The 22,863-nt window shown below is 41.9% G+C and overlaps 1 protein-coding gene across 2 annotated transcripts in view; it reads left to right on the top strand.

Annotated features, from left to right (window-relative positions):
* ipo11 (importin 11) overlaps positions 1–22,863 on the top strand; it is a 129,806-nt gene that overhangs the window by 10,117 nt on the left and 96,826 nt on the right. For both annotated transcript variants that reach the window (XM_084468326.1, XM_084468325.1), the window contains exons 5-10: positions 1,263–1,466; positions 10,854–10,986; positions 14,421–14,479; positions 19,907–19,955; positions 22,186–22,256; positions 22,624–22,816. In XM_084468326.1, the coding sequence (XP_084324452.1) occupies positions 1,263–1,466; positions 10,854–10,986; positions 14,421–14,479; positions 19,907–19,955; positions 22,186–22,256; positions 22,624–22,816 (709 nt within the window). The remainder of the gene's footprint in view (positions 1–1,262; positions 1,467–10,853; positions 10,987–14,420; positions 14,480–19,906; positions 19,956–22,185; positions 22,257–22,623; positions 22,817–22,863) is intronic.

Here is a 22,863-nt window from a genome sequence, read left to right as displayed (position 1 = left end):
CATAGCTGGCCACAGTTCTTACTGCTTACAATAAACATTTTTTTACTTTTTATTTCCACTGTATTTTGTAGGAAGGGTTATCGTTAGAAATGTGTGTTTGTCCACTAGGCAGCTTGAAATCTACAGTACTCATATATATACTCTTTGATTTTATTGGTATTTGTAAAGCGGTACTCAACAAATTACACAGATTAGTGCGGCAAATTAAAGTTGTCAAGTAAATACCACAATACTGCAAAAACTGCAGTTGAAGGTGCTAAATGGAACAATAAGACGAACAAGAAAGAATTCAATTAACTTCTTGAAGCCAGGTTTCCTTGTTTTCAAACGTAAGTGTGACCCAGGGTTGAGTCCGGTTAGTTATACAGTATGCTCAGAGATGAGCTTAGGGGATGTTCCTGTTCTTGGAACCAGGAGTCATGGCAGAGTCTTGGACGTCTGAGGCAGGTCATAGAATAGACGGTGCACAAGAACAAAGACGGCATGATGAACTGTCTTTTTTAGTATTTGTTTTAATTAGCCTGGATGCAAGTAGGCCACTGCAACACTTCCTCAAAGGAAAGCAATGTGATGTGTTCACTTTCCAGAGTTTTCATCATCTCTGCTTTTGTTTACTGCATAAGCCACATGCATATGTCCTTTTTTGAAGGACAAGCTGCAGTTGTCATTACTTTCTCTAGTTTTGTTCTCATTTTCATATTTCTACAATAAAATGTGTTTCCAAAACACTAGTGCAACATAGCTGTGTAACCAACCCAATCAAACGCATTAGTTCTCCATTGATTTAGTTTAGCTTGGAGGAGGAAAGGTGATTCTGTAATATATTTTATAGTTTTGCTAATGCACTTATCACTAAAAAAACAAACTTGGCGCTTAATTTTTGTGCTATTATTTTGCATAACCACAGCATGAGTATTAAAAAAATAATAATATATATATATATAGAATAAAATATTATTTTATTCTATCGATTTTGGTATTACAACTCTATATCACACACACACACACACACACACACACACACACACACACACACACACACACACACACACACACAGTTATGTCATGTATGTGACTGCTGAAGTCCAGTTTAAATAAATGTTAATGAAGCTTTTTCATGTTGATGCATGATTAATAGCTTTCAAGTGGAAATAACAAAGCCTAAAGCCGAAATGTTCCACATCCATAAAACGTAAATAAGACCTACCCTCCTGAGGCTGAAACCTTTTCCGTCACTGTTTTTCCCATTTTTCCACGACCAGATCGCCACCCAGATTGCAGTGCTGATAGCCAAGGTGGCCCGTTTGGACTGTCCCCGACAATGGCCGGAGCTGATTCCCATTCTGATGGAGTCTGTGAAGGGCCAGGATGGCCTGCAGCAGCACCGAGCCCTGCTCACCTTCTACCACGTCACCAAGACCCTGGCATCCAAGCGTCTGGCCCAGGACCGGCGCCTCTTTGAGGACGTGAGTTCTCTTCTATTGATCCCTATCCCTCAGTATGCTTGATGGCAGATTCCTCTTGATTTTTGTCTTTCTTGGGGGGGTTTTGTGGGTTTGTTGTTTTGTTCCCCCCCTCCTCTCAAATCTGTTGGACGGTCCATTCTCAACATCTTTATATTCTGTGTACTGGCTAAAGTGTTTGACTTCCAGCCGGAATGTACTGTGTTCGATCCCTCTGGCTTCATCCTCTGTAGGTGTCCTTGATCAAGGTCCCTAACCACTACCTGCTACTTAGGAGGTCTTTTTGAATTGACTGTAAGCCTCTTTGAGTAAACATCTCGGCTAAATGAGCAGATAGTAGTATAATACTCGAGTAGGATTATAACAAATAAGCTGATGTCCTTAAATGACCAACTTGGCCTCTAGGTGATGCTGTTTAGCTACTGTAGGGGCCTGTGTGTTTAGATTCCAGTCACTCTGATGTGTTTGTGTGCATGTGTGTCCCTCTGTTAATTTATCATGTGATAGACTATTAATGCTATGTTATGTACCATCCCATACATGCACAAGGTTTCGTCCACATACAAAATAATGAGTGAATAATGAAACTGTTCCAGCATTGCGTAGTTCTGAGAGTATAAGGATTGTGAATGTGGACCTGAGTGGGTGTGAAACTCAGCGGATTCACCTAACAAGCAGAAGGAGAGACCAAGGTCAACTTGAATCCTCTAAAGGCTGAGGGGCTGGCTGAGGTGGTCTGTGTAGGAGGTCTTCAATAAACCTGATGTGGAAATGAATTGGTCTTCAGGACACGTTTAGTTCATGTCCGTTTAATACACGTTTAAGTGTCACTGGGCTGAACATAACATGTAGTGAATAGTTGTACTGTCTCAGCACAGGGAGTTGAAAGGAAAGCATTAAAACGCTGTAGCCAGCGGAAACATGCGTGGAGTAGTTAGTGGTTACTGCTGGTTCGTCTCATGTATAACTAATAGAACTCTGGCAGCGATGGCGACGCAGGGAAACCCAGTCCCACAAGGTCAATATCAACCCTTTAGAACCTGCCACAGCGACTGAGCACAGCCTGTCTTCTGCCGTCAACCCCTCTAATCTGTGAACGTGATTTACCTTCTCTCTTTAACATCGGCCGTCATGTTGGTGCTACAAGTGGCTGTTTTAAGAGCAAAGCAGAGGCTGCTCTGTGGAAATGAGGTGACGTCTGGCTGAGCTGGTTGTTATCTTTCACGCGCACGTACACACACACACACACACACACACACACACACACACACACACACACACACACACACACACACACACACACACACACACACACACACACACACACACACACACACACACACACACCATATTCTCCGGTCCCTAGGTTTATTGAACCACTAGCAACGGAGCGACTGGCAGGGAGGAGGAAGTGGCATCTGGGCAAAGGGCGGAGGTAGTGAAGGGGAAGAGACTTGTGAGCGAGAGGAATAAGTAATGAATAGGAAGGGTGTTATTGTTATGAAACATTTTAATGGAGCGAATAGGCGAGGAAGCAGAATGAGAGGGGAGCTCGGGAAGGAGAATCGGTTGCATTTCAACACACTTAAAAATACTTTGCATTGATTGGCCACCCTTGTTATTCCATAACAAGGCATTTCCTGGACCAAAATTGATCAGCAGTCACATGAGACCGGAGCAAAATGAATAGAGACATAGACGAATAAACAGCCGTGAAATAGAATGGGTAAGCTAGTTGAAGATGCAGTGTGTTAAACATCCCCCGCTTGGGAAGCAGCGACCCCTAAAATCGTGCACATCTAAATGGCGCTGGGGAGCCACAGACAACACGCTGCCATCAATTAGGGCTCGTGATTATGCAATGCTGATTTGATAATGCATCTGCGATGACTGCGCCCTGGGTAATATCCTGCGTCAACAACGCGCGGTGATGTTCATCTCAAAATGGCCGCAGCGTGGTGCCGTGCGTCATCCGAAGAGGCTGTGCTCAGCCAGGTGTTCCCCTGATCACGCTTCGAGTGGCAGCAAAGATCATTAGAACAGCAGAACGGGGTGCAGTCGTGTCTGCTCCCGCTCCCACTGTAGCGCCGTGCTGTAGAAAGATGGATGTGAGATGGGGTTTTCGGGAGTTTCGATTTGTGTGTCTAAGCAATCTAGTTATGTATTGTTAAGAAGCATTGTCAAACTAAGCTAACACATTTTGGACCTGTATTGACGTTCAAATGTATCCCAACTGGTTGGGTGATTTTTCTTTTTTTCGGCTTGAACTGATTAATTAGCATTCCTGCTTTCCTGCGGTTTGTGAAACGGCTGAAGCGCAAAAACACTATTCTGGATTTTTTTTCCCTTAAAGCTAAGATTCAAACACTTAAATAAGTTTTGTGCAAGGTACTGGGGAGGAGGAGTTCTGTTATGACCCACAGAAAACTTTGTGATACTTTTTTCGTAACTTTGTGTAAATTACTTTATAATGAGCAAAAATGCACCATGGTATTATCCAGAGAATCTCAATTGCCACTCGGACAAGCACATTAAAATAAATCTCTGCTCAGATGGAGCTCCACACACACGTACACACACCGCAGCGTTATATAGAAGTGTCCGAAAAAGCTTGTAAAGCAGGTAACCAGCAGCATTTTCAATTCCTTATGACATGCAAGGGCCCCCGTAGCAGGGGATCACAGATGCTGTGACAGTAGAATAAAGGGGTTAATTCAGTGCTGCAAATGATGCACAATACAAATTTGTCAAAATCTTGAATTAGTTTGAAAAATCAAGGTTCTATTTTCAGGCCAAACCACCAAGCCCTTATCCCATCTATATGCAAGTTTATGCTCCTAACACCACCTAGTCATTGACAGATAATGGGCATTTTAATGATAGCCAACCACAGGTTGTGGCTGATGCACTTTAACACTCTTGACTATTGCTGGTCAGACACAGCCAGGCTGAAACACTAACATAAGTTGTCATGTGGCTGAGGTATCCAAATAAGCCACAATGAAGTTTCAAGCCTTTTATACTGTCATTTGGCGTCTTTCTGGCCATCTATTAGCTGAGGGTATGGAACCAATTCCAACTGGGTAGACCTTGTTATACATCCAAGGACTAGACACACAATTAGCCTTATGTAAAACGAGAACAATGGGTAGAGAATCAGGATAATGGTGCAAGCTGGAGAAAAGTGTTAAACTGTGAGTTTGTTGTCATGTTTGGATTATACTAATATTCTGTAGTGGACACAAATCCTGTATTGCTGCTGTAATTACCTAGTCTGACATCGCCAGACCAAATCGCTTATAGCCTAATACCTCTTACTCTAGAACCTCTCTGTTTTCATTTCCAAGGGGCATGTCCTTATCAATGGGCGCACACCAAAATGCCTCTGGACACAATTGGATAGACCAATCAGAGCAATGAAACGTGTGATACATCAGCTGCAGACCTATTGGCTGTTTATGAAAATGCCTTAACGCTGCACCCATAGGGGGCTCCTCTCGAGTCATCGTATCAGACCCGCCCCATTTTAGATGGACTGTTGTGAATGGCCCGTCCGGGGCCAGGTCTGCTGGAAAACTGTCTGAACGGAAGGGAGGCGAGAGATGCATTTGCCAGAGCAAATAAAACACAAGTTTGCAGTTTCCTCTGGTTCCCAGGCTAGTAATTACCATGGCATTGTGTTATTTAACCAACTGTCTAAATATTTTTAAAAGGCTTGCAAACGACTGGTCTTTTATCATACCCACAGAAGGTAGACTTTACTCTGTCCTGCAAAGTGTGAAATGACACCTCCCCGTTTTCTGCTTTTCATCAAATCATTCAGACCAAGCTCAAAACAAGACATCAAACTGGGCCTGAGTGTTTCTTTGTTGTGTTGTCTTTGTAGCACGGGATAAATGCATAGAAAGTCTACACCGCACTTTCTTCACTTTCTTGTTCTTAATAATAGGTAATTACTTGCAATTATTGCTGGCCACTTATGCTGCTTAGGGCCTCTGCTTCCCACATTATTCATGCCGACAAAGTGCGGACACTGCATCTCAAATTATGTCACAATAATGTATTCATATTTAATTACTCCATTTCATTTGGGATCCTACTTATTTTACAAGTCGATTTCTCTAACGGATATCCATATAGCATTCAAGATTTAAGATATCCTGAGATGCACTTCCTTTGATCACTGAAATGAGTGATGCTTTGTGTCACAAAATGTTTTGAATAAAACAGTTTGAGCCGTTGTCCTTGAGATGTTCGTTCATGATGTTCAGCTGTAAGAAGTTGTCCTTCCTTCCTAGCAACTAGTCGATGAACTTCAACTGAGGTGTGTGTAAAGCGAGGGGTTGTGAGTAGTTGATTGCAGTCTTGGTTGCAATGCGGCATGTTCTCGTGTACAAAGTGCTGAGTCTCCAGCTTGTGTTCAGTTTGGGTGTTGGGGTGTGAAGTAGGCCTGGGCAATAAAACAATAAATTATCGATTTGTGATAGACTTTTGATCAATATCATGTTCAATATATATCGATAAGAGACTGGACCACCGAATCTAGCAGCTGGGTTTGTTACACTAACACGGTTCCATGCTTATTTTCAATATTCCTGACTGTTTTTCATTGTTGTATCGACATTTGAGTATTTATCAATGAAGGTCATATTAAGTGTTAAACAGAAGTGTTTAAATCCAGCATTGTAATTCCTAGTCTTTTTAGGTCATTAAAATTATCAATAGTTATTGATATCGATCAATATGATGAAGTTATATTGTGATATGTCTTTCAGCCATATCGCCCAGGCCTAGTGTGAAGACAATGGTCCTGGTGCGGTTGAATGGTGATGAGGCACAGTATCATTACCCAATGGGGTTTCAACAGAGGACGATGGAAGAAATTATCGGCAGTTTTCCTGAATGACTTCAGCTTGTGAACCCACCCTGCTGGAATAGGAAATCGACATGCAAATGGAGGGGGTTGGCTTCATTGAAATTTGCATCTCTTTCATCTCCCTGTTTGGTTTTTGCCAATAAACCGTGTGTGTGTGTGTGTGTGTGTGTGTGTGTGTGTGTGTGTGTGTGTGTGTGTGTGTGTGTGTGTGTGTGTGTGTGTGTGTGTGTGTGTGTGTGTGTGTGTGTGTGTGTGTGTGTGTGTGTGTGTGTGTGTGTGTGTGTGTGTGTGTGTGTGTGTGATGGTTATTTCAACTATTCTAATGACATTATTGCACAATGAACTGCATGATTTACAAAGGAAAACCTTTTTTCAACGTTCCCTTTCTAAGCCTCTTCTGTATTGGTGTAGTGATCATCCCTCTATGAAAGGGTGGCCACTAACCTGTCATTTTCTGACGCACATGTTTACCGATCCTTCGGTATCCAGACACTGACATAATCGCTCTCCAATGCATGACATAATCAACAACTACCCCGGGAGTAATGATGGACCTGATATACTGGAGTGGCGACTGATTCTTTGGCTTTCATATCTGTTGAGTGCACTTTCCACCACTCTCCTGATTGCAAGCCGCTTCACTGCGCATAGGGAGTGTTGATCTAGTTGCTCATCACTGCTAAAAGATGGAGAGATGCATAGAGGGAGAGACATAGATGGAGGGAGGGACGGACATTGAGGGAGAGAGAGCATGAGAGAGAGAGATCCGTTCTTAGCTAGTACACACATTCATATGGTCTTCTTTTCATCTTTCTTCAATTTATATTTAATGTTGTACAGGAGAGCAGCTCCGTGGTGCAGGTCCACGGCCCTGAGAAGGCTGCACTCTGCACTCTCTCTTATCTACTTCCCTCTGTGGTTGACCGTTTCTCTGCCTTCTCTGCCACTCTCTTGATCTCTCTATCACCCTCCCTAGCTTCTCCCTCTCTCCACTCTCTAGAAGGTCTCCCTATGCAGACAGCTTCATAGCTGTGGGATAGATCTTCCACACTCTTTCTCCAACATTTAGTGGTTCTCTCTATTGGTGCGCAGACAGTTTCACAGTTGTGGGATCGATCTTCCCCCTCTCTCTCAACTCTAGAAATGTTCTCTATTGGTTCAGCCAGCTTCACAGCTCTGGGATAGATCTTTCCCCTCTCTCTCCACCCTAGAACTACTTTCTAAAGGTCTAAGGTCTTCGCTGGTGCCCATCTGTATAAATGTGTTTGATGCAGAACAGGGAGTCCTAGCAAGTTGGTGTCCATCAGCACCCTTTCTGGGTGACTGCTCCTATTCATTCAGATTCAGATTTGTTCGGTTCTGGGATAGTGCTTCCCATAGCAGAAAGAGGAAATGGATGGATTGGTGTATATTGTAGTCAACCAAAAAAAATCTTGGTCAGCTAAAATGCAACCTACTCTTGAACCAATTGATTGGTCGATGGTGTGGGAAAACAATGAGCCTGTATCTTTAGATTAAGTGATGCAGCCACAGTGCAATGTATGCACTCTACCTGTCGGCCTTAATGTCACCTGCTGTTTGGAGGAAGTCAATGGGTTTTGGATCACTCTCGGCCCTAGTCCGACTCGGTTATAGCAGAGCCTCACTGTGAAGAGGGTCGCACACCAGACGAGCCGCAGCGTAGAGCACCGCGTTGCGTAGATAGTGGCTTAGTTACTTAGTTGAATTACTTGACAATGTGACATGACATTCAGAACGTAGCTTGCTTCCATGTTATGACGCATTTCCAAGTAAAACAGCATATTGGCACGATTAATAACCTAGGAGTCCCTAGCAACCGAGCTGTTATGTGATTTGATCCTTTAGGATTTTAGTGGCTGATGCTTAAAGGAAAACGTAGATCATTTTCGAATAAGGGACTAATGCGGACCTACTTTTTGTAATTGGTCCAGTATTGAGTGTAAACACTGCAGCTGCAATCTGCGAAAAAATGCTACAATGTAATCCTCTTGAGGCAATCACGACCCGTCAATGTACATGCTCTAAAAGTGCCCTAGATTCCATCATTTTTTTTCTTTCACTGATAAATAGCCTACTGTGTGTTGGCCTGTTAAAGGTATTCGATGAGAGGGAGAGTAAAAGTCCTCTATGGTCACTGCACGACAGCCTCATCACAGTTTTCAGTTGTGGATACTGCCGATTTTAGATACTGATTTAAACTCCTAACAAACATGGCCCCTCCAAATCATAAACTGCACAGTGGGGATTAATTGCCCAATGTTTGCTTTCTGAACTGGGCCTCTGTGATCATCGCTCTCAGACCCAGATGCCTGGTCGGTAGACTCAACACGGGTACGAGCATGCCATCCACCGAGAGAAAATTCACAAAATGAACATTGAGCCTGCCCAGGGGTGGTCATGCACATGTAGTTATTATGAGATAGGAGGTCCAAATTAAATCTTCAAACCGTAGCTGGAACTAATTGGATTTCTTTACACGCACACACACCATCATCAGCAACAATATTATCATCAATGTACAACCTCATGAACGATGAAGGCTTAAATGACAGTGACATGACAATGTCAGTGATCATATCTTTTTGATCTCATTGTGGGTTGGCTGCTCCTGTAATTACTTGCATTTCATCGGGTATCAAACTCGGTCATCTTAATAGGATTATTTTGCTATCTGAAAGAGTGTTGCAGTACAATTAAAAGCAATGACTCACTGCTTCGATAGATTAGAGTTTAATAATAAGCTATATTGATGTGTTTTTTCTTTAGGGTAGTAAAGGTTGGTTTAATTTGAAAAAGTTGGTAAAAAAAGACAGCGATAGAGCATTGTATTGATTACCATTTTTTAATACACCTTCACTCTATCTAAATGACAGTGGAAATACTCCACAAATAAAGCTTTTCACTAAGGTATACATCCAGGCATTAATGGACTTCCTGTGTGTGTGGTTGTGTTTATGAGCGTGGCGGTCACTGCACACTAGGGGAGGCATGAGTGAAGTTATGGCTTCAATTTGTTTCGAAATCCTTCCCTTTTGGTGCTCTGTGTCCTCAAAATTCTTGTCTCACCGTCTTTCTTTTCAGTGGTCTGTCTCTCATCCCACACACACACACACACACACACACACACACACACACACACACACACACACACACACACACACACACACACACACACACACACACACACACACACACACACACAATAACTATGTGTATCAAGAAATCGTATATGCACAATATGATGAAATGCGTGGGAGAGTGCTGTGTGCTTGCTGGAGATTGAACTGCATGCTACACACTTTTTAATTAATTTTCACGGGGTGAATCAGATGGCAGCACATGACTGCCTGGAGGGAAGAGGTTCCGTAGGTCAGACGAGGACTGAGGTATTAAATGCTTTTTTCCATCTCTGCATCATTTGAATAATGATGATTCATACCTTTGGAGTGGCGAAACCAACCCTTTCATTTTTTTAAATTAACTTTTTGTTAACTGAATCTGAGAACCGAAACCACGGTTCCTTATGCGTTTTATGTTTTCCCTTTCTACCATCTTATTTTCTCTGCCACTTTCTGTGTGTGAAGAAGCGCAGACTTCTCCTATCAGACATTCATGTTGTTGTTGTAGAGTCAATCTCACCAGTCAGTGAGGAATATATATTTTTTCAAGCTCTGTTAAATACAAATATAGTGATATAGTTCACACTTTGCTCTGCCTCTTACTACTGGCCTCCGGCTAAGAACAGTATGGGAGTCTGAGAGAACTAAATATTCAGAGACCGTTCTCAACGTGCATTCACTCTTCCACATATTTATTTCTGCTTGCTTTTTGGCTCAATGGGAATTTCAGTAGAAATCATCAATATTTGTAAAATAAAAATGAAGTAGGAATTACAAACTCTTGGTACCCTCACTGTGGTCTGTCAAGTGAATCGGTTGAAAGCCAAACCAAATCTCTGCTTTATATTACATGTTATACATCCGTATTTCCGGATGGCTCAATTCATGATGGCTGTCTTTTAAAAGCCAAGTTCTTAACATTAGGGTGAGGATGAGTGACCAAAAGACCGACCGCCTGGTTCTTCTTAACAGAGCAACAGCTGCACAATCCAATTATTATGCTGTATCATGTCCGGTTTTCAACCTATGTGCCTTTTAGACAATGGTGACAAGAGCATTGTTAAGCTGCTGTCTAAAAGGTTATTTTGTCATTTCAAGAGATGCACGGACATAAACAGAATAGTGCGTTTTTGGCAGAAGGTGTGTGTGTGTGTGTGTGTGTGTGTGTGTGTGTGTGTGTGTGTGTGTGTGTGTGTGTGTGTGTGTGTGTGTGTGTGTGTGTGTGTGTGTGTGTGTGTGTGTGTGTGTGTGTGCGACGCTTAATTATTTGTGTTTGTGTGTCACTCCATACTCCTCGCTTCATACATTTATGGGCTTCATCCGTAGTGTATCTGGCCATTGACTGAACTGTCGTGTTATTTTTTTAATGTGCAGCTAGCATCGGGGATCTACAGCTTTGCCTGTTCCCTGTGGAGCCACCACACCGACTGCTTCCTCCAGCAAATCTACGCCAGTGACGAGGCCGCCGCCCTCAGCTCGCTGGAGAGGACGCTGCTTTCCCTTAAAGGTAACCTCTCACTCCGGCATCGGTACAGATAGCAACATAGTATGAGTTCTTCAAGAAAACTCCTCTGGGGTTTAGGTTTGGACATACAACCATACATTATTATTGCAACAATTTTTATCACGCCTCTTGTCCTGAAGAAGATTACAGCAGCCTCCCCAGACCAACGTGCGATCTACGATTTGAGCTTGGTCTGGCAATAGCCAGTCTAGTTTAATGGGCCTTGTTCTGGAAAACTGAGTAGAATAAAGACATCGATCATATAATATCAGATTTTTCCAAGTTCAAAACACAAACACATGAGATATTGTGAATTCTTGTAACTGTCTAGGTCTGGAAAGATATAAATAAATTGAGATATTAGATTAAACAAGCTTTCATGATTAGTAATAGTACAAATAAATTAATTTCATGATTAAAATTCATAGTTGATCATTTCTAAAGGACAGTGCACATACTCCAACTTTCCATCTTGAAAGAACTGCATTTCTAATTTGCTTAAGCTTGGATAGTTGATGTGCCATTGTCCATACTTAAGGCCATTGTATATAGAACGCTGTCTAAATACCATACTTTTTACCATAATTACTGTTGCCATAGCTTATAACCTATCCACTGTTGGCTATACTAACCTATTGGACCTAAATTGACCCTATTACGAACCATTACATATGGAAGGCCTAAAGAGTCAAAGCGACACCTCATTTTAGACTTGCATTGACATAAATCAATGATAAATACAGCACTTTTGCTTTACAGTGTTTTTATCACGCCATAAAATACGCAGATTGAGTGGTTCAAAACAGTTTTTTACTCATGTTTTACTCAAATGTTGAACAGTGTAAAATACTTTTTGACTGCTTTTGAACGCACTATTTTGCACGTTCAATATTTTCACGAGTCAAATGAACTCCTCCTCTTGATTCTCGCAGCCAGTAACAGCACTTTTAATTAAATTCTTCACCCAATCAACTATAAACAAAGTCAGATCAAACCAGTCCATTAATGATCTTTTGTTTGCGCTGTGCATTCACTTTACTACACTATGTTGTCCATGTTCAATTCAGTAATAAATTAGTGATAAGAGAACATTGAATCACATTTAACTATAAACATTTAACTTCACAAACATGTTTTATCTGCCCCTAACAAAACAATATAAGATAGCTTGCCTTGTAACCTATTGAAAATAATGTAATAAAAGCTCTGACTTCTATCACAGTAAACTCCTTTGGCAGGGCTGCAGCAAATCTTGTAGAGAGGCACAACCAATATAAAAAGTGGATCAACAAGTGGATTCGATTGTTTTTCAAATGGTGCCACATGCCGCAAAAGACGATACGATAGACAGCCCCGGAACAGCCCCGCTGACGCTGAATTTTCTAACTTTCTGTGTGGTCACTGGGATGGTATGTTTTCAGATGGTGAAATAAATTAGTTGTGTTTCCCATTCGTGTTGGCACCGTCCGACAGCATAGTTTATCCTGTGCTTCATCACTTTTTAGATATCCAAACCACTTCCATATAATGGAGGTTGTGTCACCTTTTTTATCTACAACTTCATCTACGGAGGATAATGCAGGTTCGCAACATCCGCGCTAGTTTCTTCACCCCCTGTTGTTCCACTCATTTTATCTTCAGTCGCCAAAGTCTTATCCTCTTTCCTTACCGCTGGAAACTCAAATCCATATTAGCACTTTTTTTGTGTTTTTTTTCATTTCCATATCGAGCATTCATGTCGAAAGCTTATTGTATAGTTTTATCGCAATCATAATCAAATTATTGCCCAGCCCTACTATAGGTTACTATGCTCCGCTAGGTGTCATCCAAATACTTAAAATCGAAAATCCACTTTCACGCCAATAGTAGTCTGATATGAGTGAAATGCGGATTAAACGCATACCGGTATTATGAGGGGTTGAATGGTGCTCTTTCTTGCATTGAAGACTCTCTTGCGGTGGGGGCTCATTCATCTCTTAAGAAGACTCTATTGTGGAGGTGGCTCGTTCGAGATGACGCTTTTGCAATTGACTGAACAGGTTATTTGAATAGCATTGCAAACCTCATTACAAGGTCCTGCTTTCATTTGTGTGTGATGTGACAAGAAATATGTCATCTCTATTAACATATTATATAAACATTATATTGATGCCATCATTATCAGCTGCATCACAAATGACCAACATCCATGAGTGATTCATCAATGCGCAAGAGGAACATTGACCCTTCATGATATGGGTTTCATCTGCGTTTCATTTAGACTACTACCAGAGTGAATATGGATTTTCTATTTAATGTGAACAAAATATTCTTTAACAATCGTCACCATTCATTTAATGAGGTAAATGAATATTGCCTATTGGTAAAACAGCCCCACTGAACATCAATTAAAATAGACATAGGCCTATGATAACAGTTCTGTACATTCAACAGTATGTTCTGTATATTTTACCATGTAAAAAAACACTGATACTCTGCTGTATATTGTGCCAAATATAGAGCATTGAACTTGTCTTCTGTGGGACTAGTTAGACCAGCCCACATTGGTTGATTTTCTTCAACCTTCTAGTCACCACATTAACAACCAAAATGTATTTTCCGTCTACTCTATAGGCACTTTCAGGCAATGAATACTAATTTCCAAACTGAGGACTAGAGCACTTATTCCCATCCCTAACCCACAGGCCCACACACAGTGGATTAGCATCGGGCTTGTCTCGGCCCTATACTACTAATGGCGCGTTTCCACTGGCGGGTACGCTTTGGACCCAGCACGCCTCAGCTCAGTAGTGAGGGTGCGGTATAGCCCAGCTCAGTTACGGCTCGTGTTTCCACTGCCACCAGTACCCATCTGGTAGGGTGGGGTTTAAGCCAGAAGGCGATAGCCACGGCAGCTACGTAAGCATCGTGATCTCATAGCAGCCCGACACAGTGTGGCCGGCTAATAAATCCAAAGAAAAAGAAGAACGCGCACATTGAACAAAGAGCATCAATGTAGGACGTCCAAGAAGGACGGCAAACTTTTGCGCAACGTTTTCTTCCATAAACTAAGCTTTCGCCGTTGTCCAGAAATACCTTTGCGGGTACTGTGTTTGTTTGTTATTATCCCCCTGTCGTACGGAAGGGACGATTCTGTCGACCAATCAAGGGATGGTGTGTGTAGCTCAAACTTGCCGGGACCCTTTCAGGCTCTCAGTACCCCAACAGAGTAGTACTGCGAGACGAGAACAGTTCAAAACGGCTCAGTCCAGATCACGCCCACTTTTGGCGGTGGAAACGTGACCCGTGCCGCACCTTTGCAGACTGAACCGTCTTGCACTCTGTGGTGGAAAACATTAATCTAAGCATGGTGGCGCTGAGGCATCACAGCATCAGAAAGCTAACGTATGCACCCATGTCTAGGCTGCTTATGTGTTCCTCTTTCCTTTGTTCCCCAGTGCTTCGCAAACTGACAGTGCATGGATTCCAGACACCACAGCAAAATATGGAAGTGATGGTGAGTTCAAATGTTCTTTGTAGCAGTATGGAGTAGATCCATTGGGTTATCATTTGCCAATTTGTTAAATGTATTCGGCCACTTTTGTTTTTGAAAATGCCGCCTTTCATAATGTGGTGAGTACTTGGTAGTGGTTGCAATTGAAAGTGTATTAATCAACGTCCTGGCTATTAAAGTTAGGACTTTCCTCACAGTTCTACGCCCAGCCATCTACATTTGGATGGTTCCAATAAAAGGCACTCTTAATTCAAACAAACTCACACACGCACACACACACACACACTCTTTCATTCTCTAATGGCTCCCACTTACAGAAATCCTTTGCTGAAAATGCCCCAGCACTTTGAACCCTAGTTGTGTATTCTCACCCAAGCCACCAGTCCTTTCAGCATGAGTGACTGGCTTGTTAAATAAATGCCACTGGCTGCTATTGTTTCCTGCGTTGGAGTGTCTCAAAGGACAATACCGGTCTGGGTGATCAAACCATTGTGACGGTCTCTCAAAGGCAGAATCGGTTTTATCACTTTGTATTGGAAATGATTGAATAAAGCCAGGAGAGATGGTTATGTTGTTTTGATCAGCCTGAACGGTATTTTCATTTTTAGAGGGAGCTTTCAGGCTCCTGTATTTACTCGTTCCCAGCACCATTTTGGTTAAATGCGACAAAGTGTAGGCCAGCGTTCTCAGAGCATTGGGTCAGTCGACCTGGTCCCATGGTGGACCGAACTCTTCCAAAACAGCCATGTGATAGATAATGTTTGAATCTCTGTACTGTGGTGTGTAATGATCTGTTTCAACCACACTTTATATGATAATCATATGGGGGCATTTCATATGGAAAGCATAATTCGGCTGCCCTTGACCGCAACCTTTGTTCAAATTAAGTTTGGCGTCTTATGATCACATTTGACCCTTGCATTTGAACGGTACTGGTATGCGTGTGTGTTGGATTTTCCTTCCCCGCTAATTTCCTTGTCATATGCATAGAAGAGAGGTGTTGAGGGGATTTCAACGATTGATAGAATGCTGTTAACCAAGCTGCATTCTGCTGCTAATGAGACCGCTCTTTGCTGCCAGCGAGATAATGTTGTTGGAATTCAACACATTAAAAATACATTATCTGTGAGCCATAGCTGCCTATTTTACCACAGTGACCACAAGGAATTGGACCAAGTGATTGGAGTGAGTGGACCAATTTCAGTCGTTTGTATTACCTCATACACTTATGTTTTTCTTTCACACTCTTTTTGCTTGATTCAACATATTATGTCAAATCTCAGAGTTTTTTATTTAGTTTACTTATGGCTTGCGATAACTAAAATGTTTTAAATGACCCCTAAAAAAACTCAATGCGGTGTACCTTCATTATGTGCCAGCATTATGTGCCAGCATGTAAACCACACACCATGCACCCACAACAATCCTTCAATTTTCAGCCTTGTCTCACACTGGCATGCTCACAAGTATAGATTATCTGTAGCCTGTAATCATTTACAGCATTGTTCGTCGACATGTCTGCCATTAACTTCCATGACCCGGAACAAATGACAAGATGAAAGACATTACGTGTTGTTCAGGGTAACACGTTGGATGATTCTAACAAGGATGATGGCGTGTTAATAAAGAGGCTGTGCTGATTGATTACGGGTCATGAAAACCTGCTGATGATGTTAACGTTGAGTTATTAAGAGAAACCTCCTCTGGGGGAAACTCCCACTTTCTAATACCAATTAATGCACACGTTCAAAGAGTTCAACATTTTTGAGCAATAATTTTGCAGCATTAAACAGTATGTCCCATCTCTTATCAAATGCTTATTTAGTCGTGATAATATAGGCATTGTGTATTCAACAATATTTGAGACGGTTGGTACAAGTACCTGCCAAATTACTTTTTAACTTATTACAAACTATAAAATGAAGGGAAACCCTTAAAAACGATATCTAAAGAACCTAGTGGCTTACCCAAATGAAATGCTGTTTTTATAATGCGTTTAATGCATTGTAAGGTATTGTCAACTATAATTGACTGTAAGGCTATAATTTGGCTGTGTTAAAGGTTGCCTATTTAAACATATTAACTCACCATCTTACCCAGTCTTCAGTTGTTCAAAGTTAATCAAACAGGGCATCATCAGTTCATCCTCTTGTCACTATTGACTGTAGATTCTTAAAAAAGTTTTTTGGTTTTGTTTTCTAAAGTTTTTTAGAAAATGGGTAAACTTCTCAATGAAATGGAGAAAGAAAGCCGCTTTGTTTGCTACGATTGTAAAAATGCATTTGAATTGAAAAATGAATCTTGTCAGTGACCGTTTCATGAGGAAGGGATCCACCATGGTGTGTGGTGCTGAATAATTCATTTGTTAGCAATGAGACGCACACACACACACACACACACACACACACACACACACACACACACACACACACACACACACACTGTGTGGCCCATTAATTTTGAGTGGACTGTTCCCCTCTGTGGAATCTTTTTTAAACCATGCCATGATGATCCTTTTGGATAGATTTTGTAAGTGCTTGAATCTAAACCAGTACACTTCATGAGTGACTTTGTTAAGTCAAAGTGTTTTATTATCAGGTTTGCAATACACATGATTATTCTCTACATAGATTTTTTTTATGGCAAGGAAAATGTGTTAAGCCATTACTGGTGTATGGCCATTACTAGTTGGGAATAGGTTATACTGTTGTTGTTTAACCAAATGTCTCGTTTGGTTGGTTATGAAGCTGACCGTTGAGCGAGATGATTTAGTAATACTAGTCCCTGCTCTCATTGCATGGCCATGCTTGCTCTTTACCGTTCCTGACGTGCTGGATCCGTCTCATCCAGATTCTGACATGCCTATAGGGATTATTTCATGCCTGACCTTCCATTTGTCTGTGTTTTTCTTGACGTCTCACTCCATCGCTCACGCGCATTGAAGATGCTGCTAACCTTTTATTTTTCCTTCCCACCGCTTTTTCTTTCTTTCTATACTTCTTGAACGGTAGGAGATTTATCGGCTGGTCAGTCCACCGACTGAGAATTTAATCACAACTGGCCTAATGATTTTCTGTCCCCATTATGTTGAGCTAGAGATAATAGAGATGGCCTTGAAATGGCAGCCTGATGAACCGAAACAGTGTACACAGTCACACACACGGACGCACGCACGCATACACACACAGACAGACTCTTTAATGCGTCCATAGTCTCAGGAAACTGCTAGGTTTGACACATGGAAATTGGGCTGTCCTTCAGGAGCCTGTGTATATTTGCACACCGGTCTTAAAGACAATTTTCACCTCTATGAAGTTCAGCATGGGGACATGCATCACCTATAGCATGCCATTTGTACATTTCTGTAATTATTACAGAAATTATTATTCCTCAAATTCATCCATCTTCCAACTTTGTGGGATGTTTACTATCGTACATTAGGTTGTTAGTAAATGTTTGTCTTTATAGAAGCATTGCTTTGACCTATCTTGCCTGTCTCCAGTACATACACTCTGCCGTACCCATACACCCCCTCCCCATCCTCTCTATGCTCCTCTTCATCATGTTTCCCCGTCCCTCTTCACCATAACTCGCTGTGCTGTAGTGGCTGTCTGGCTGGAGCTGTGTGTATGATGAATGGCCCTGCGGCTGACCTCGTGGCTGAGCACTAGCTCAAGGGCTCAACAAACCCCACATCCATCCATCATCTGCTTCCGAGCGCTCGTCCACAGCCATGGCCTAGTGTCGCTGAGGATTGACACTCAGCAGCAGATCCTTTGTTAATGCATGTGATTTAGGCTGTGCTGCATGTGTGCCCACACAAATGTTCACACACACACTCTTACCTGATTGGTTATGATCATGTACTGTCTGGATCAGAGCTGGACACTTGAGACTCAGAACTCGTGTTATGAAAAATCAGGACTTGTGGCTTTGCCTGGCTGGACTTACCTGCTGTGAGATGTGACTTGGCCTGCCAGCTGTAAGATGTGACTCCCTTGCTGGGAGACTTGACTTGGACTCCCTGGCTGCGAGACTTGACTTGGACTCCCTGATGTAAGACTTGGATTATCCCAGACCTGACTGCTTTGAGTGTCTTTGGAGCCTTGAAGCAAAAATGTGGTGCAAGTGCTTTATAAATTATAAATTAAATTATTATTGTATGAGCTGTTGGTTTTTTTTACATTGTTATTCAATGCAATAAATTGTTATCAAACAGTGGAAGTTTGAAATATATCCAAGCTTTGCGCATTTTGCCGGCACTGACTGACCAAAAATGTGGTGCAAGTGCTTTATAAATTATAAATGAAATTATTATTGTATGAGCTGTTGGTTTTTTTGCATTGTTATTCAATGCAATAATTTGTTATGAAACAGTGGAAGTTTGAAATATATCCCAGCTTTGCGTATTTTGCTGGCACTGACTGACCGGGGCGTGCATAAGGGGGATGTCAAGATTAGCCAAGCTAAAGTAGGCCTCGTGAGGACTAGATAAATAATTAAAATGTAAACAACACAAAACCATTCTAAATAAGTGGTGTACATTTTTTCTGAAGGCTACATTGTAACCTCTCATGGATTACTCAGCTGTCAAGCAATAGGCCTAGGCTCAAGCTGAAACAGGCCATAAAACAATCTCCTTTTCATTTACTTTCCCCACATTAAGGCTATGTTGTTAACTTGTTACAAAACCAAATGAATAAAATAAAATGAGGGGGGTTTGTTTTCTTCATGTGTACATGTTTATGACCTTGGATACCCCCTGCCGACTGGCTGCAACTTTGACTACTACTAAAATCCTTATTCATATGAATCCCATATCATTCGGAGCAGCATGCCTTGTGTTTGTACGGGACAAAAAAGGGACTTTTGGCTGCATAAATTCAATTCAATTTTATTTTCATTTAAAGCTGTTTTTTGGTTTTGAAAAAAAATCCCTGAATTATATTTAATGTTTTACATTATAGATCACGCAATTAGTCATCTTATACTTTCCTCATACCATTTATTTTAAATCTGCAACGATTTTTTGCAACTGTATCCGTGTTAATCTAACTTCTACTATGCACACTTGAGAGGTCACTTGGATTTCCTCGAAAGCCCTAGATTCTGTAGGGGGGGGTTGTAAAGTAAAGCTAACCCACTGGGGTATCTGAGGCTTTCTTCATTCTGCTCAACCGTTTTCTTTATTCATTATTACTGATTTCATTTATTTTTAATGGTCCATCGACGGATTTAGTCTGCAGGGTCCGTGAGTTAATAACCAGCACCACCATGTGTTGAATCTCTATCCAATGTCGCATTAGGCCTTTTGCAACTGTATCTGTGTTACTGTAACTTTTACTTTTAACTTTTTTTTTAAGTCTCACTCGCACACTCACTCATTCTATCTCTTATCTGTCTCTTATCGCTCTCCTCTTTCTTTTCCAGGGCTTCCTGAATGCCGTCTTTGAGAGGCTAAAACAGTTCCTTGAATGCTGTGAGTATAATGTTATCAACTCGACTCGAGCCAGTATATCCTAACATAATTTGTCAACTAGACTCATAAAGCATTGTTTGTTTGGATTGGGCGGGGAGATTGTATCAGACAATAACAACGGCAGACTGTAGCCAAACACAACTTGGGTATCAGCAACTGCCGTCCCCTCAATATGTCCACAGCTGATTACAGTGGAGATGGGGTCAAGGTCTTGGTGGTGTTTTGGGGCTGGCAGAAAGTGAAACTCGGAAAGCAGCTCGCAGGCATGAAATGGGTGGGGATCTAAGCCTCTGTGCTAGCCTGCTAAAGTCAAGAAAATAAGCTGGCACTCTCAAGTCTGGCTTGAGTTGTCCAGCCCAGGCTCCTGGCTCGTCCCCGGAGATGTGCTAAATTCCAACAGAGGTCACCTCTGTCTGTCTGTCCATCTGGGTATGTCCATCCTTCCGCTTGAGTGATGGCCTGGCTGTGTACTTGTCATGGCACCCCTCCTGCCCAGCATATTGATCAGCGATCGACAAGGGACCTGGCGTTGTGCATCTGTTTACATTACAGTGGGCTGCCTGTCATCCACCCGCAGTGAACGAAAGAGACATAGGCATCTTAGCCAAATTATTATCTGATTATATCTATATGCTGTCAGAACATCCAAAAGATTACACTCCGGAAATCTTTGAAGCCAATTGGTCTCGGAAATCAATTGTGTCCCACTTCAAATTCGTGATCAGTAGCATAAGGCACCTGAATGTCGTAATGACAGCAGTAAGTCACTAATAATGAAGAGAAGTCAACTGTAAATGTTGGTGTCAGGTCGGTTGGTTGATATATTAGGGGCGGTTGTAAAGCAAACCACCTGGGGTGTCTGAGGCTTTCTTCATTCTGCTCAACCTTTTTCGTTATTAGTCAATTATTACAGATTTGATTTATTTTTAATGGTCCATTCCTAAGGAGAGTCAACGGATTTAGTCCGCAGGGTCCGTTAGTCTGAAAAAAACCCACCAAAGAGGTGGCATTAATAACCAGCACCACCATGTGTGTTTGCTACTTGAATCTCTATCCAATGTCGCATTAATCCTAGTAGTTCTCAGCTCTGTCACACAGCCTCGCTCGCTGCTGTGGCAACCGTACAGCGACGGGCCCTAGACATTGCTGTTATCACTGTGTATTCATCGATCAGCTGGCCTTTTGGGAGACATTTCCTATGGCCAGAGAGTGCATTCATTCTCTGAAAGCAGCAGGGTGATTGCTGTTGTTGAGTGAATATATTGATTTCTGTCATTTTGTACAAGCTGCTTGGCTAAACATGTTAAGACATTGAATGTTCTTGCTGCTGCAAGGGTCTCTCCTCTTCATTTTTTTTTCGAATGCTTGAGGTCAGATTCAACCGTTTATTCCCATTGGTACAGCTTGTTACAAATTGGCAAACAAGTGCAGATGTTCTGCGGTTGAGAGAGGAGAAAAAAACTTTGTAAAAGCCAAGCATACCAAAGATTTAATTAGTGCCTCTCTACTGGCCTGTGAAACATTTTTTTTTGTTGTACTATATCTATACTGCCCTCCCTTTTACTTTGTGCGGTTGATTTGATTTCTCTCTGGCAGACTATCTGCAGTTTTTTCAAAGAAAGCCTTTTGGAAGATCTAAATTGAATGAGAGAATGGGTTCAAGAAAGAAAAATACAAGAAGTCACGAAATACAATATGTATGATAACACTCAGGAAACAAAGCCTACTATGGATCGTGCTTGGTTGGTTGGGTTTCTTTCAGACTATTGTTTGATAAGACACCTGCGAGTAAGTTTTAAATGATTCAAAACACTCAAAGACATATGCAATATCCACTTCAATAGTCTATATTCTTAAGTTGTCCATGTTGACAAGGATTGACAAGGAGGAACCAAACACTTGGTGACAGGTGACATCAGTGTCTGGGGGTTAAGGGGTCCCTTGGTATGAGTCTGATGGACCAGAAGCATTGAGGGACTGCAGGAGTGCTAAAGAAGCCAAAGAAGACATTTAAATGGAGCACGCACACAGTAGCGAGAATGTATTTTTGCATTTTGCTCGCTTAGTGTTAGACTCACTTGTCTGTTCAATGAGAAAAGTCCCAGACATTATTTGGCATCCGAGACGACTTAGTTAGTGTGCTTAGGGCTCTATGTCCAGCTCAGCTTAATGAAAATGGTGTTGCGTTTTGTTTATGAAACAGCTTTTCTGTGATGCCTTTCTGTTGCAGGTCGCCGGGTTGGCAAAGACGGTACATGCAGAGAGAAGCTGGAGAAAACAATTATACTTTATACTAAAGTGGTAAGTATGAATCCAAAGAATTCATGGTGCCCAAGTATGCATAGCTAATTACACAACACATTAATGGATTCGTAGTTATTTCGTTGAGATAATCTTTGTGGTGAATTGCTATGACGCCAATTAGTCCTAGTTAAAGTGCATAATAATGGGCTTGTCATTTGGTGACATTTCACAGGCTGTGATATTTTTGTACATAGGCACATAACACAATAACATGACTAGAGCGATCGTATGATGAACAAAATAAATAAAATAAATCTTAATCGTCATAATCTAAGACTTTTGTCAGTACCTTTTTTGTGAGCCTGAGGCATCCTGTTGCTGTTTCCCGGCTTCCACCGTCTCTGTTCCTCATGTCGTTCTGCAGTTGCTCGACTTCCTGGACTACCACCCGTGTGCGTTTATCTCGCTGATCCAGCAGTCCCTGGAGTTTGCGGTCAGCTACCTGTTCACGCCCGTCGGAGAGGGGGTCACCTTCGAGCGCTTCACCGTGCAGTGCATGAACCTCATCAAGATGATCCTCCAGAACCACACGTACAAACCTGCCAAGAACATGGAAGGTGAGGAGAGACGCCCAGGGGTGCAAAGATCAGGTGGAGGAGGTGTT

This window comes from Micromesistius poutassou (genome assembly GCF_964030765.1).
Source record: "Micromesistius poutassou genome assembly, chromosome: 5".
Lineage (NCBI taxonomy): Eukaryota > Metazoa > Chordata > Actinopteri > Gadiformes > Gadidae > Micromesistius > Micromesistius poutassou.
This window is presented reverse-complemented; position numbering and strand designations above follow the sequence as displayed.